The sequence below is a fragment of the Pan paniscus genome, chromosome 2 (genome assembly GCF_029289425.2).
Source record: "Pan paniscus chromosome 2, NHGRI_mPanPan1-v2.0_pri, whole genome shotgun sequence".
NCBI classification, from domain to species: domain Eukaryota; kingdom Metazoa; phylum Chordata; class Mammalia; order Primates; family Hominidae; genus Pan; species Pan paniscus.
The window spans coordinates 111,307,340-111,325,630 of NC_085926.1; the positions used below are offsets into that span (position 1 = coordinate 111,307,340).

Genomic DNA, 18,291 nt, shown 5'->3' on the forward strand with positions numbered 1-18,291 from the left:
TCTCCTGCCTCAGCCTCCCCAGTAGCTGGGACTACAGGTGCCCACCACCATGCTTGGCTAATTTTTTTTTTTTTTTTTTTTTTTTTGTATTTTTAGGAGAGATGGGGTTTCACCGTGTTAGCCAGGATGGTCTCCATCACCTGACCTCATGATCCGCCCACCTCAGCCTCCCAAAGTGCTGGGATTACAGGCATGAGCCACCCCGCCCAGCCTAAAGGAATTCAGTTTTAAAAGGGAAACAGAGCATAAAAGTTTGGAAAATTTGCAGCATGACAATGTGATAGAAAAGAAAAATGCATTTTCTGAGGAGAAATTCAAGCTGGCTGCAGAAATTTGCATAAGTAAATTGAGGAATGTTAATTCCCCATTGTTGTAGGGAATGTTAATCCCCAAGACAATGGGGAATATATCTCCAGGGCATGTCGGAGGCCTTCACACAGCCCCTCCCATCACAGGCCTGGAGGCCTAGAAGAAAATGGTTTCTTGGGGAGGGCCCAGGGTCCCCGTGCTGTGTGCAGCCTAGGGACTTGGTGCCCTGAATCCCAGTCACTCCAGCCATGGCTGAAAGGGAAAAACATAGAGATGGGGCCATGGCTTCAGAGGGTGCAAGCCTCATGCCTTGGCAGTTTCCACATAGTGTTGAACCTGTGAGTGCACAGAAGTCAAGAATTCAGGTTTGGGAACCTCCGCCTAGATTTCAGAGGATGTATGGAAATGCCTGGATACCCAGGCAGAAGTTTGCTGCAGGGGTGGGGCACTCATGGAGAACCTCTGGGGCAGTGTGGATGGGAAATGTGGGGTCAGAGCCCCCACACAGAGTCCCTACTGGGGAACTGCCTAGTGGAACTGTGAGAAGAGGACCACTGTCCTCCAGATCCCAGAATGGTAGATCCACCAACAGCTTGCACCGTGCACCTGGAAAAGCCGCAGACGCTCAATGCCAGCCCGTGAAAGCAGCTGGGAGGGAGGCTGTATCCTGCAAAGCTACAGGGGTAGAGCTGCCCAAGACCATGGGAACCCACCTCTTGGATGTGAGACCTGGAGTCAAAGGAGATCATTTTGGAGCTTTAAAATGTGACTGCCCTGCTGGATTTCAGACTTGCATGGGCCCTGTAATCTCTTTGTTTTGGTCAATTTATCCCATTTGCAATGGCTTTACTTACCCAATACCTGTAGCCCCATATTATGTAGGAAGTAACTAGCTTGCTTTTGATTTTACAGGCTCATAGACAGAAGAGACTTGCCTTGCCTCAGATGAGACTTAGGACTGTGGACTTTTGGGTTAATGCTGAAATGAGTTAAGACTTTGAGGGAGTGTTGGGAAGGCACGACTGATTTTGAAATGTAAGGACATGAGATTTGGAGGGGCAAGGGGCGGAATGATATGGTTTGGCTCTGTGTCCCCACTGAAATCTCATCTTGAATTGTACTCCCGTAATTCCCACATGTTGTGGGAGGGTCCCGGTGGGAAATAATTTGAATCATGGGGGCGGTTTCCCCCATACTGTTCTCATGGCAGTGAATATGTCTCACAAGATCTAATGGTTTTATCAGGGGTTTCCACTTTTGCATCTTTCTCATTTTCTCTTGCCACCACCATGTAAGAAGTGCCTTTTGCCTCCCACCATGATTCTGAGGCATCCCCAGCCATGTGGAAGTGTAAGTCCAATTAAACCTCTTTTTCTTCCCAGTCTTGAGTATGTCTTTATCAGCAGTGTGAGAACAGACTAATACACCAAGATAAAAACTCAATGAATGAACTCAACAGCAGAATAGAAAGGAGATAGAAGAGAATCAATAAATGTAAAGACTGAACAACAGACATCATCCAATTTGAAAAACAGAAAGAAAAGAGCAAAAACAAAACAAAATAAAACCCCAGAGCCTCAGGGACCTTTTGGATTATAATGAAAGATCTAATATTTATGCCATCAGAGTACCAGAAGGAGTGAAGAAAGAAAATGAGGATGAAAACTTCCCTAATTTGCCAAAAGACAGGCTAAGGAATTTGAATTCCAAACAGGAGACACCCAAATAAATTTACGCCAAAACTCATCACAATCAAACTTCTGAAAACTAAAGACAAAGAAAAAGTCTTGAAAGCATCAACAGAAAAGTGACACATTAACTATAGGGGATACACAACTTGTATAGCAATGGATTTCTCATTAGAAACCATGGAAGCCAAAAGGAAATGACACAATGATTTTTCAAGTGCTGAAAGAAAAGTAGTGTCAACCTAGGATTCTATACCAAGTGAAAATGTCTTTCAAAAAGGGAAAAATTAAGACATTATCTGATTTTTTAAAAAAATAAGAACATTTGTCACCAGCATGCCTATCCTAAAATAATGGATAAAGAAAATTCTCTAAACAGAAAGCAAACAATAAAAGAAGGAAAACTTGGAACATCAGAAAAGAAGAACATGATAAGCAAAAATATGGGTAAATACAACAGGCTTTTCTCCTCTCTTCAAGTGTTTAAATTATGTTTGATGACTGAAGCAAAAATCTAACATTACTTAATGTGGTTCTAGATGTATGGAGAGGAAATATTTATACAAGTATATTATAAATGGGGGAGGGTAAAGGGATGTAATGGTAAGTAAGGTTTTTATACTTCACTTAAACTGGTAAAATGATGTAAAATGATGGCAAAATGATGACATTGCTAGACTGGGATAAATGATGACATTGGTAGACTGGGATAAATTATGTATATATAATGAAATATAAAGAGCAACAACTTAAACAGTTATACGAAGAGATGCATTCAAAAACACTACAAAAAATTAAAACAGAATCCCCCAAAATATTCAAGTAACCCACAGGAAAGCAGGAAAAATTTTATAAAAGAAAACAGAGAACATAAACAGAAAATAAAAATTAAATAATAGACAAGCTCTAAAATATCAACAATTGTATTAAATGTAAATGGTTTAAATACACCAAAGAAAAGACAGAGATTGCCAGGGTGAATGAAAAACATTCTCCAATCATATGTTGACTACCAGAAATTTACTCCAAATCTAATGACAAGCAAATTCAAAGTAAATAGATGGAAAAAGAAATATTATACAAATTTTAATCAAAGCAAAGCAGGAGCAGCTATATTAATGTCAGACAAATAGACTTTAGAGCAAAGAAAATTACCAGAAACAGAAAGAAACCTTACTTAATGACAAAAATGTCAATTTACCAAGACGACATGACACTCCTAAATTTGTATGCATAAAACAACAGAGCTGTAAAATATTTGAAGCAAAAACTGATAGAAATAAAAGAAGAAATGAAACAATCCACAATTGTATTTAGATACCTTAACACCCCTCTCTCAACATTTGATAGAACAACTACATAGAAAAGCAGCAAGAATGTAAGAGACCTCAATAGCATCAACAACCAACAGGATTTAAATGACAGTAATTAAAACACTCCACCCAAAACAGCAGAATATACAGACAGTTTCTGACTTAAAACGTTTTGACTTATAATTTTTCAGCTTTATGATGGTGTGAAAGCAATATGCATTTGGTAGAAACCAGACTTCAAGTACTCATACAGCCATTCTGTTTCATTTTCAGTACTATGTTCAATAAATTATATGAGATATGCAATAGCTGATTATAAAATAGGTTTTGTTTTAGATGATCTTGCCCAACTCCAGGCTAACATAGGTGTTCTGAGCATTCTGAAGCCAAGCTAAGCTAAGCTACTATGTTTGGTAGTTTAGGTGTATTAAATGCATGTTTGACTTGTGATATTTTCAATTTAAGATAGGTTTATCAGGACATACCCCATGGTAAATCAAGGAGCATCTATATATTCTTTGCAAGTGCCCAGAGAACAAATACCAAGATAGATCATATGTTAGACCATAAAACAAACCTCAACAATTACAAAAGAATTGAAATAATACAGAATATGTTCTCCAACCACAATGAAATCAAACTAGAAATCAATAACAGAAAGATAACAGAAAAATTCCAAAACACTTTAAACTAAACAACACATTTCTATACAATTCATGGGATACAGAGCAGGTCTCAATAAAAATTTTAAAAACTACATTGACCCGAGTGAAAATAAAAAATCCAACTTAAAATTTGTGAGATGCAGCCAAAGCAGAGTTAAGAGGGAATTTATAGCACTAAATTAGAAAAGAAGAAAAGTATCATCAATAATCTAAGCTCCCACAACAAAACCTAAACATGGAAGTATAAAATAAACCAAAAGCAAGCAGGAAAAAATGTAATCATAAAGATAAGAGCAGAAATCAGTGAAATTAAAAGGAGAAAAACAATAAAGAAAATCCCTGATAACACAAGCTGGTTTGTTCTTGAAAAGATCAATTGAATTGACAAACCTCTAGCCAGACTGAAAAAAAAAGACACAAGTTACCAATATGAAGAATACAGCTGGCTGTAGTGGCTCACGCCTGTAATCCTAGCACTTTGAGAGACCGAGGTGGGTGGATCGCTTGAGGTCAGGACTTTGAGACCATCCTGGCCAACATTGTGAAACCCCATCTCTACTAAAAATACAAAAATTAGCTGGGTGTGGTGGTGGGTGTCTGTAATCCTGGCTACTCAGGAGGCTGAGGCACAAGAATTGCTTGAATCTGTGAGGCGGAGGTTGCAGTGAGCCAAGATCACGCCACTGCACTCCAGCCTGGGCAACAGAGCGAGACTCCATCTCAAAAAAAAAAAAGAAAAAAGCAACAGGACAAACAGACAAGATGGCCAACTAGAACAGCCAGGAAGTGCCACTCCCACTGAGAGAGCCTAAATTATGGAGTAAACCACCATAATTTTAAAATGTCTCCAGAGAGAAAATGCCAAGAGTGAATTGAGAGGCAACAGCGAAGGTGAGGCTGAAGAGGAAAGAAGCTGGGAACCCTGAACGGGGTAACCAAACACCACGGCTCTCCCCAAACAGCTACTGGGAAAGAGATGAGTAAGGGAACTGAGGGATGGCTCACTCTTACCACAGACCTCTGGAATCCTGGCTATAGGGGACCCCAAGACTCCCATGGATGTGTGACCTGGCAGGGGGATCTCCCCAGAGAGCAGGCAGAGACTGGCCTTCAGATGACATGGATCCCGAGTGCCTTTGTGCATTGGGCAGCTCTGACAGAGAGCGGCCATAGACACTCATCCCCCAGAGTTCCTCATCCCTCTCTGGGAGGCATGGGCTCCAGCTGACCTCCAAGCCAGGAGAGAGCAGGGCCGGCTTCCCTGTGGGACTGGGGCACATCTTCTCTGCAAGCCCTCCTGCCTGCCAGTCACTCCCGGGGCCCATGCCTCACCGCCCTGCAGGAGCAGGTACACAACACAGCCTTTGCAGCCCAGCCTGAGTGCATTGCTGCACCTGAGTAGTTTCCTGGCAACCGCGGAGCAAATCGGATCCCCCAGTGCAGCTGGAACCTGACCCTGACCCTGAATCTCAAGATATCCCAGTGTCTCCAGGGCCGTGGTGCACAGCTCAAGAGCATGGAGCCAAGATCTATGGCCAGCACTTGAGCTGGGGAGGAGCCCTCACTCTCAGAGAGTATTGAGAGGGGTGAGATGCATGAGTTCCTGGGCTGGGGTGAGAATGGGGCTTTGTTCCTTTGCAGGGCCAGTCCAGAAAGGATGTTGCATATCTCCCTGCTACAGTCTTTGTGCAAGGGGGCCCCATGGCCTGGAACACCCAACAACAACAAAAACACAGGCACAGTGCCAGTGATTGGAGGGGGCTCCCCCAAGGCCCAGGAGTGGACCTGGTGAGTGGCCATCTCTCCCACTCCCTCACCCCTACTTCAGAGCACACCTGCAAACACAAGGAAATACTAAAGAGCTGTGCAGCTGGGTATTAATGCAGCTACTGGCCACTACTGGTTTTTTTTTTTTTAACAGTCTAAAATGACTGAAATGACAAACATAAAATTCAGAATCTGGATGGCAAGGAAGCTCATCAAGATTCAGGAGATAGTTGAAACCCAATCCAAGAAATTCAGTAAAATGATCCAAGAGCCGAAAGATGAAATAAGAAAGAAGAAAACCAAATTTTTAAAGTTTTTAAACATTTTCAGAAAAAAGAAAACCAAACTTCTAGAGCTAAAAAACTCACTACAAGAATTTCATAATATGATTGGAATGTTAACAGCAGAATAGACTAAGATGAGGAAAGAATCTCAGTTCCAGGAATGCTTCTTTGAATCAACTCAGACAAAAGTAAAGAAAAAAATTAAATGAACCAAATCTCTGAAAAATATGAGATTCTACAAAGAGAACAAATCTATGACTCATTGGTACTCCTGAGAAAGAAGGAGAATAAGCAACTTGGAAAATATATTTGAGAATGTAGTCCACAAAAATTTCCCTAATCTTATTAGAGAGTTTGAAATACAAACTCAAGAAATACAAAGAGCCCCAGCTAGATACGATACAAGATGACCACCCCAAGGCACACAGTCATCAGATTCACCAAGGACAATGCAAAAGAAAAAAATCTTAAAGGCAGCTAAAGAGAAGGGTCAAGTCACATACAGAGAGAACCCCATCAGGCTAGCAGCAGACCTCTGAGCAGAAATCTTACAAGCAAGAAGAGACTGGGGGCCTATTTTCAGTGTCCTTATAAAGAAAATAAATTCGAACCAACAATTTCACAACCTGCCATACCGTTTCATAAGTGAAGGAGAAATAAAATCCTTCTCAGGCAAGCAAATGCTGAGGGAATAAGTTTCAACTAGACCAGTCTTACAAGAGGTCCTTAAGGGAGTGTTAAACAAGGACTCAAAAACAAAAACAAAAAAAAAAACAATACCCTTTCGCACACAGCTGACAGGCACTATAAAGCAACTACAAAATCAAGTCTACATAACAACCAGCTAACATCATGATGACAGGATCAAAAATCACACGTATCAATACTAACCTTGAATGTAAATGGGCTAAACACCCCACTTAAAAGTTAGAGTGCCAAACTGGATAAAAAGACAAGAACCAACCATCTGTTGTCTTCAAGAGGCCCATCTCAGATATAATTATACCCATTGGCTCAAGGTAAAAGGATGGAGAAAGATCTACCATGTAAATGGAAAACAAAAAAAGAGCAGGAGTTGCTGTTCTTATATCAGATAAAACAGACTTTAAACCAATAAAAATTAAGAAGGATAATGAAGAGCATCACATAATGATAAAGAGTGCAATCCAACAGGAAGACTTAACTATCCGAAATATATATGCACCCAACATTGGAGCACCCAGATTCATAAAACAAGTTCTTCCTGGCCTACAGAAAGACTTAGACAACCACACAATAATAGTGGGAGACCTCAACATCCCACTGACAGCATTAGACAGCTCATCAAGGCAGAAAACTAACAAAAAAACTCTGGACTTAAACTCAACACTTGACCAATTGGACCTAATACGCATCTACAGAACACTCAATCCAACAACTTAGAATACACATTCTTCTCATCTGCACACAGAATGTAGTCTAAGATTGACCACATGGTTGGTCATAAAGCAAGAAGAAAAGAAATAGCTATAATTAGAGAAGAACTTAATGAAGTTGAGATATAAAAATCCATACAAAAGATTCATGAAACCAAGAGGTTTTTTTCAAAAAAATAAACAAGATTGCTATATCACTAGATTAACAAAGAAAAGAAAATGAGAAGATCCAAATAAGTACAATTAGAAATGACAAAGATGGCATTACAACTCATCCCACAGAAATACAAAAGATAATCAGAGACTAATTATGAACACTTCTGAGACTATTATGAACACTTCTATGCACACAAACCAGAAAATCTAGAGGAAATGGATAAATTCCTGGAAATACATAATCTCCCAAGATTGAATAAGGAAGAGATTAAAACAGTGAATAGAACAATATTGAATTCTGAAATTGAATCAGTCATAAAAAATAGATAACAATGAAAAAAAGCCCTGCGTCAGATGAATTCACAGCTGAATTCTACCAGACATACAAAGAAGAATTGGTACCAATTCTACTGAAACTATTCCAGAAAATTGAGGAGGTATATTAGTCTCTCTCTCTCTCTCTCTCTCTCAATATATATAGATCTATATTTGTTCTGGCAACTGCAAAGCAAATCAGATCCTCCAGTGCAGCTGGAACCTGACCCTGACCCTGAATCTCAAGATATCCCAGTGTCTCCAGGGCCATGGTGCACAGCTCAAGAACATGGAGCATATATATATATATATATGATATATATATATCTCATATATATATCATATATGATATCATATATGATATATATATCACATATATCATATATATGATATATATGATATATATCATATATATGATATATATGATATATATCATATATATCATATATCACATATATATGATATATATCATATATATCATATATATCATATATCACATATATATCATATATATCATATATATCATATATATGATATATATCTGATATATCATATATATGATATATATCTGATATATATGATATATCTGATATATATGATATATCTGATATATATGATATATCTGATATATATGATATATATGATATATATATCATATATATGATATATATGATATATATATCATATATATGATATATATGATATATATATCATATATATGATATATATGATATATATGATATATATATCATATATATGATATATATGATATATATATCATATATATGATATATATGATATATATATCATATATATGATATATATGATATATATATCATATATATGATATATATGATATATATATATATCATATATATGATATATATTATATATATCATGTATGATATATATGATATACATGATATGCATGATATATATCATATATATGATATACATGATACGCATGATATATATGACATATATGATATATGACATATATGACATATGACATATATGATATATCATATATCCTATGATATATATATGATATATATGATATGTCATATGATATATGATATATGATATATATGAGATATATATCATATATATCATATATATCATATATCATATATATGATATATGTGAGATATATATCATATATCTCATATATATCATATATCATATATATCATATATATCTATATCATATATATCGTATATATCGTATATATCGTATATATCGTATATATCGTATATATCGTACATATCGTATATATATAACTTCATTTTATATACATATATAACTTCATTTTATATATACATATATAACTTCATTATATATAATATATAACTTTAAGTACTCTAGATATATATCATATATATCATATATATGATATATATCATATATATCATATATATCATATATATCATATATATCATATATATCATATATATCATATATATCATATATATCATATATATCATATATATGATATATATCATATATATCATATATATGATATATATCATATATATCATATATATGATATATATCATATATATCATATATATGATATATATGATATATATGATATATATCATATATATCATATATATCATATATATCATATATATCATATATATGATATATATCATATATATGATATATATCATATATATCATATATATGATATATATGTAATATATATCTAGAGTACTTAAAGTTATATATTATATATAATGAAGTTATATATGTATATATAAAATGAAGTTATATATGTATATAAAATGAAGTTATATATGTATATAAAATGAAGTTATATATGTATATATAATGAAGTTATATATATCTAGATGTATATTATTAAGTATTAAGGAGTTTATTAAGTATTAAGTCACATGATCACAAGGTCCTAAAATAGACTGCAAGCTGAGGAGCAAGAAAAGCCAGTCCAAGTCCCAAAACTGAAGAACTTGGAGTTCAATGTTCGAGGGCAGGAAGGGTCTAGCATGGGAGAAAGATGTAGGCTGGGAGGCTAGGCCAGTCTAGTTTTTTCATATTTTTCTGCCGGCTTTATATTCTAGCCACCCTATCAGCTAATTAGAGGTGCCCACCCAGATTAAGGGTGGGTCTACCTTTCCCAGCCCACTGACTCAAAAGTTAATCTCCTTTGGCAGCACCCTCACAGACACACCCAGGATCAATACTTTGCATCCTTCAATCCAATCATGTTGACACTCACCATCACAGGAGGGATTCCTCCCTAAAACATTCTATGAAACCAGCATCAGCCTAATATCAAAATTTTTTGGCAGAGATATGATGAAGAAAGAAAACTTCAGGCTAATATCTCTGATGAGCATAGATGCAAATATATTTAAAACATACTAGCAAACCAAATCCAGCAGCACATCAAAAAGTTAATTCACCATGATCAAACAGGCTTTATTCCTGGGATGCAAGATTGGTTCAACATACGTAAATCAGTAAATGTGATTCACCACATAAACAGAATTAAAAGCAAAAACCATGTGATCATCGTAATAGACGCAGAAAAAGTTTTCAAGAAAATCCAAAATATCTTCATAATAAAAATCCTTGACAGACTAGGCATCGAGGAAACATACCTCAAAATAATAAGAGCGCTGTGTCAAATCCATATAGCCAACATCATACTGAATGGGCAAAAGCTGGAACCATTCTTCTTGAGAAGTGGAACAAGGCAAGAATGCCCACTCTCACCATTCTATTCAACAAAGTACTGTAAGTCTTAGCCAGAGCAATCTGGCAACAAACAGAAATAAAAGGCATCTAAATAGGAAAAGAAGTCAAAATAACTATCTTCACTGGTGATATGATTCTATACTTAGAAGACCCCAAAGATTGCCAAGAGGCTACTACAACTGGTAAATATTTTTAGCAAGGTTTTGGAATACAAAATCAATATACAAAAATCAGTAGCATTTCTATACATCAATAATGTACAGTCTGAAAATCAAATCAAGAATATAATCCCACTTACAATAGTGACGATAAAAATGAAATACCTAGGAATATAGCTAATCAAAGAGGTGAAAGATTTCTACAAGGAGAATTACAAAACACCGCTGAGAGAAATCAGAGATGACAAAAATAAATGGAAAAACATCCCATCCTCATAGATTAGAAGAATCAATATCATTAAAACAGCATATCCTCCAAAGCAATATACAGATTCAATGCTACTCCTATCAAATTACCAACATCACTTTTCACACAACTAGAAAAAACTAAAAACTATTCTAAAATTCGTATGGAACCAAAAAGGAGCCCAAATAGCCAATGCAATCCTAAAGATAATCCACAAAGCTGGAGGCATCACACTACCTAACTTCAGCTATAAAGCTGCAGTAACCAAAACAGCACAGTACTGGTACAAAAACAGACAGACACATAGACCAAAAGATCAGAACAGAAAACTCAGAAATAAGGTTGTGCACCTACAACCATCTTATCTTCAACAAGGTTGACAAAAACATGCAATGGGGAAAGAAGTTCCTATTTGATAAATGGTGTTGGGATAACTGGCTAGCCATAGACAATCTACAGAATGGAAGAAAATATTCACAAGCTATGCATCCAACAAAAGACTAATATCCAGAATCTATAGCAAAAAACAAATAACTCTATTAAACAATGGGCAAAGGACATGAACATACACTTCTCAAAAGATGACCTACAAGCAGGCAACAAACATGAAAAAAATACTCATCATCACTAATCATCAGAGAAGTGCAAATCAAAACCACAATGAGATACCATCTCACACCAGTCAGAATAACTATTATTAAAAAGTCAAAAAAGAGGCTGGTGAGGCTATGGAGAAATGGGAGCACTTATACACCATTAGTGGGAATGTAAATTAGGTCAGCCACTGTGGAAAGCAGTTTGGAGATTTCTCAAAGAACTTAAAAGTGAGCCACCATTTGACCCAGCAATCCTATTACTGGGTACATACAAAAAGGAAAATAGATCATTATACCAAAAAGACATATGCACTCATGTTCATTGCCATGTGTATTAGTCCATTCTCACACTGCTAATAAAAACATATGCAAGACTGGGTAATTTATAAACGAAAGAGGTTTAATTGACTCACAGCTCAGCATGGCTGGGGACGCCTCAGGAAACTTAAAATCACAGTAGAAAGGGAAGCAAACATGTCCTCCTCCACATGGCAGCAGGAAGGAGAAGTGCAGAGTGAAGTTGGCGGCGGGGAAGCCCCTTATAAAGCCATCAGATCTCATGAGAACTCACTCATCATGAGAATAGCAGCATGAGGGTAACCACTCCCATGATTCAATTACCTCCAACCAGATCCCTCCCATACATGTGGGGATTATGGGGACCACAATTCAAGATGAGATGTTGAATTGCCAAACCATAACAGCCAAACCATAACACTGTGCTATACACAACAGCAAAGACATGGAATCAACCTAGGTGCCTATCAATGATGGGTTGGACAAAGAAAATCTACATATATACCATTGAATACTACACAGCCATAAAAAAAGAATGAAATCATGACCTTTGCAGCAACATGGATGGAGCTGGAGGTCATAATCCTAAGCGAATTCACACAGGAACAGAAAACCAAATACTACATATTTTCATTTATAAGTGAGAGCTAAAAACATTGAGCACACATGGACATAAACACGGGAACAATAGACACTGCAGACTATTAGAGTGGTGAGGGAAGGAGGGGGGCATTGGCTGAAAAACTACCTATTTGGTACTATGCTCACTACCTGGGTGCAATATACCAATGTAACAATCCTGCACATATACCACCTGTATCTAAAATAAAAGCTGAATATTTTTAGAAAAAAAGAATGCAACAGGTGATATTACTACAGACCCTGTAGACACTAAAAAGATAAGGATATTCATGTATTAATTTGGCATCTTAGATGAAATATACCAATTCCTCAAAAAACCACAAACCACCATGACTCACCCAATATGAAATAGATCATTTGGGCTGGGCGCAGTGGCTCACGCCTGTAATCCCAGCACTTTGGGAGGCCGAGGCCGGTGGAACACAAGGTCAGGAGATCAAGACCATCCTGGCCAACAAGGTGAAATCCCGTCTCTACTAAAAACACAAAAAAATTAGCTGGGCATGGTGGGACGTGCCTGTAGTCCCAGCTACTTGGGAGGCTGAGGCAGGAGAATCACTTGAACCTAGGAGGTGGAGGTTGCAGTGAGCACAGATTGCGCCACTGCACTCCAGCCTGGTGACAGAGCAAGACTCCGTCTCAAAAAAAAAAAAAAAAAAAAAAAAGAGAAATAGATCATTTGAACAGCCCTATAACTATTAAGAAAGTTGAATTTGTAAAACTCCCCCAAAAGAAATGTTCAAATCCAAAAGCTTTCACTGGTGAATTCTACTAAGTGTTTAAAGAATAATTACCACCAATTCCATGCAAGATCTTCCAGAAAATCAAATGGAAAAGAAAATTTTCTGATTCATATTAAGAAGCTAGTTTTTATTACCCTGATACTAAAACCAGACAAAGACAGTACAAAAAATGAAAACTACAGAAAAATGATCTTCATGAATATAGACAAAAAATTTCTTAATGAAATATTAGCAAATAGAATTAATCAATATATAAAAAGAATTTTGCACTATGCCAAGGAAGGTTTATTTCAGAAATGCAATTCTGATTTAATAATCCATAATTAGCCAATGTAATCTACCATATTAATAGGCTAAAAAGAAAATTACATGATCATGAATCAGTGTAGACAGGCATCTGACAAATTTTCATCCTCATTCATGAAAAAAATTCATGAAAAAGAGGAACAGAGGTGAACTTCCTTAACTTAATAGAGTATCTATAAAACACCTACAGGTAATATTATACTTAATATTGAAAATAAAGCAAGAATGTCAGCTTTCAGCACTCACATAGTACTGGATGTTCTAGCCATGCAATAAGGCAAGAAAATGAAATAGGCATCCTGATCAGAAATAAATAAATAAAACTGCCTATATTTGCAGACGAAATTATTAGGTGAAATTATTTTCCCATTATTAATAGCAAAACCCACAATTACTTTTGCACCAACCTAATCATCTACATAGAAACTCCCAAGGAATCTATCAAAACCTCTTAGAACTAATAAGTAAGGTTACGGGATATCAGCTAAACATGTAAAAATCTATTAGTAGCAATGAACATGAGGACACTGAGATTAAAAATACAGTATCATTTAAAATCACTAAAAAAGGGGCCGGGCACAGTGGCTCATGCCTGTAATCCCAGCACTTTGGGAGGCTGAAGCGGGCAGATCACAAGGTCAAGAGATTGAGATCATCCTGGCTAACACAGTGAAACCCCGTCTCTACTAAAACTAGAAAAATTAGCCAGGCGTGGTGGTGGGAGCCTGTAATCCCAGCTACTTGGGAGGCTGAGTCAGGAGAGAGGTGTGAACCCGAGGGCGGAGCTTGCAGTGAGCCGAGATCATGCCACTGCACTCCAGCCTGGGTGACAGAGCCAGACTCCGTCTCAAAAAAAAAAACAAAAAAATCGCTAAAAAAGGAAATAGGTGTAAATCTAACAAAACATGAACATGAATTATATACTGAATACTAGTATACAATTTTGATCGAAGAAACAGAGGTTCTAAATAAATAGAGATATATTGTGCCTTTTTTATTTTTTATTTTTTTTGGAGACAGGGTCTCACTCTGTCACCCAGACTGGAGTGCAGTGGCATGATCTCAGCTCACTGCCAGCTCCGCCTCCTGGGTTCACGCCATTCTCCTGTCTCAGCCTCCCGAGTAGCTAGGACTATGGCATATTGTGCTTTCCAATGGAAAACTCAATGTAGTAAAGATACCAGTTGTCTCCAAGTTAATATATACAGTTTTAACACAATTACTATCAAATTTCCAACAAGATTTTTTGTAGATATAAAGAAGATTATTCTAAAATACGGAAATATCAAGGAACTAGAATAGCTACAACAATTTTACAAAAGAAGAATAAAGTAGGAGGAGTTAGTCTACCTGATTTAAGGGCTCAGTATGTAGCTACAATAATCAAGACTGTAGTATTCGTGAAAAGATTGACACATAGATCAATGTAACAGAACCTAGAAATACATCCACACAAAGATGCCCAAATGATCTTGACAAAGATCAAAGCAATTCAGTCGAAGACAGACAACCTTTTCAACAAATGATGCTACAGTAAATGAAAAGGCAAGCTACACACTAGGAAAAAATATTTGCAAACCACATATCTGACACAGGACTAGTATACAGAATATATAAAGAACTCTCCAAACTCAACAGTAAAAAAAGCAAATGATCCTATTCAAACACGGGCAAAAGGAGACATTTCACCAAATGAGATATACATATGGCAAATAAACACATAAAAAGATGTGCTTATTAACTTAAACTACACTATGCTCACTCATACCAGATACACATAAACATGTGCACACATGTGCAAACAAACATGCACACAGATTAACTCGAGGTGTTGGAAGACCCTAAGGTTTATGTCTTCTCCTCTTTAGCCCCCACAGTGTCTCTACATTGTCTATGTTATAGTGAAAAAAATAAGGTATCTAATAGGTCCCTTAGTTACCTCTCTATTTCATGTTAATGAGAGAAAATGAGATCATATGCAAGAAAGAAATACAAACCAGCATCTCCTTCAACTTCTTTTTTCTTTACCCGCTTAATTTTCTTCTTTAGGACCTTCATGAGGAAGTTTGCAAATTTATTGTTTTCTCCAATAGCTGCTTGAAAACCAGCATAGAGTGCCTTTTCTTGCTCCTGGAGTTTGGTGATTTCATTCTTTTTCTCTTCCATCTCTTTAAGAGTTTCATTTATTTTCCACTAAATGAATAAAAACAAGGACAAATGATAAATATTTCTGATAAACCAAGTTCAGAGAGCAATGTACTTTACAATACAAGGTTACAGTTCACAAATATATTTTTTAAAACTTCTTAAAAGAAGTTTACATTTCTGATGTTTGCAGAGCCCTCCATTTATTGGTTAAAATTTTATAATTCCTTTGTAAAAATCAGTCATGTTTAGAATTAGAAAATCAGCTTTTTAGTGCTAAGTATCCCCCCAAAATCTAAATTAAATTGCTCCTTGAAATTCCTTAAATTGAATATGTGGATGTCAGCTAATATTTTTGCATGTGTAGTCTCAAAAACCAATGAATTTTTTGTATTGATATATAACTCAAACAAAGAGACATATAATTTCTAGTGAAGCTAATATACCTAAAAATGAATGTTACTATTTAGCATATACTATCTGTTTAATAGACTCTTTCTTCTTTTAAAACAAAGCTAGTATAATTTATTTTCTGAAATTTAATATACAAATATAACAAATAAAGGAACCTCATTTCTTATGATATTCAATCATATATTACACTGAAGCTGTCATACTTAAGAAACTCACCAGCTTCTTTTTCAGTTGTTTTCATAAGGATAACATATAATCAAAACTCAATTTTATATCATAGCTTACTTTTTTGTTTAGGGAACCCAACTCACCAGGCTGGTGTAGAGTGGCACAATCAAAGGCTAACTTGTGAAAATTTTATTCTCCTACCTTACAGAATATCAGACCAAATTTACTAAAAAACTGAATCATTTCTCTTTGACCATGAATACTAAAGATGGAGAGTAGGTAGGAATAACAGGAAAAAGGAGGAGGGGGAAAGAAGACAAGAAAGAGATGAGGGCTAGAACAAGTGGGAGATTTGAGTTAAGAAGAAAAAGAAATCAAGTTTCTCCATAACTAAGGGACCAGCCAGCTAGGATTCTTCTGCCCACTCATACTTGCATGTACTGTTCCTCTTTGTCTAAGGAATTAACACGTTCTTGAAGTACGTTCTCCTGTTTTTCAAAATTCTTCAGGAGAAGTATTTCTTGAAATAAGGTGACATGGTGCAGGTCAGATAATTTCATCTGAGTATCTAGTTTCAGTTTCTGATGTCTAAGGAGACGGAGTTCTGCATCGAAAGTGACAACCAGTTCTTTGATCTGAGATGGAAAAAATATTTGAGGATATGTTAGAAGACTAGATAAATGTATTTTTAAACTATCTAACAGTACTAATTTGTATGAAGTCATTTTTTATTATGACCTTATGGATGGAGAATTGTGTGTGTGTATAGTCACAAAAATAAATTCATTAATGGCATTAAGTTTACATAAATTAATTTATTAAGTGGTAGGAATTGTGTAACTAGAAGTCCTTCCACCTATTTCTTCACCATTAACTAAGCCATCAATCAAGAATGCCCTTCTTGCTTTACTGTGTAGCTTATGAGCTCTCTGAGTGGGTAGTGTTTCTATCTGTCTCCTCTTTATTCTCCATAGTATCTCTACAATCCCTTTTATATAGTAAGCACAAATAAATACATTTCCCAACTTCTTATGTTGAAAACTTTCAAAACCACAGAATGGTAAATATTTTTAAATAGATAAAATAATCATGGAGCCACAAAAAACCTGTTCAATCTCTTTCTAAGATTGAAGAAATTAAGGTCAAAGGTACTTTTCCTGATAAGAGCCTAAGTATCCCAAGTCCTGGTCCAGACTTTAATCCATTATGGTCCTACTAATTTTAAGTCCTCAGTTTTGTTCTGATTTTGGTACAGCTTTCCCCCCAGTATCACAAAGGAGATGAAGAGGTCAAGAGAGAGCCCCAAGGGCTGATTCTCCTGAGGAAACTGGAACAATAGGAAGAGACAAACCATTCTATGTTTTTAATTAGTTTGTACGTGATAGGTGGCCTCAACTGTCAAAAGCCTATAGTAAGTGAGGACCCAGACTGGGGCTGAGGAGAGAAAGAGATCTGTGGGTTTGGAGCAGTGAAACTACCAGAGAAATTTAGAGAGCTATAAAAAAAAAAAAAAAAAAAAAAAACAGAGAAGAAAAAATTAAACTTTTAGGGAACCATCGCTATAGACTATATGTTTGGGCTCCCCTTTAAAGCTTGTTTAACAAACTTGAATTATTTCTGCATTTATTTGGAGGCAGGTCTATATTTTCTTCAACGCAATACTATTCTTAAACTGGACCACATAGGTCTCCAAGTCTGTAAGGATTACACTTGTTTTATTCTCTCCAATCCCAATAGCCTATAAGCTTTGTGAAGATAGAGAACATGTCTTTCTTAAGAATTGTTGTATCCCTAATCCTATCTATCAGTGTCCCTGCATACAGAACACCCAATAAATATTTGTTAAATTAATAAATTAGTTACAATTAAATCAATCAAAACCTTTGACTGAATATCTATTATATGTTTGACATTGTCCTAGACTATGTGGAGGAATCAG

At 36.0% G+C, this 18,291-nt stretch overlaps 1 protein-coding gene across 7 annotated transcripts in view; it reads right to left on the bottom strand.

Moving 5' to 3' along the window:
* The window catches only part of CFAP44 (cilia and flagella associated protein 44), a 155,304-nt gene that overhangs the window by 21,329 nt on the left and 115,684 nt on the right, over positions 1–18,291 (bottom strand). For all 7 annotated transcript variants that reach the window (XR_010111448.1, XM_063602499.1, XM_003825105.6 and 4 more), the window contains 2 exons: positions 16,784–16,987; positions 15,623–15,818 (listed from right to left, as the gene is read on the bottom strand). Coding sequence is in view for 6 of the 7 variants with exons in the window: in XM_063602499.1 (XP_063458569.1) it covers positions 15,623–15,818; positions 16,784–16,987 (400 nt within the window). In the remaining variant the exon portion in view is untranslated. The remainder of the gene's footprint in view (positions 1–15,622; positions 15,819–16,783; positions 16,988–18,291) is intronic.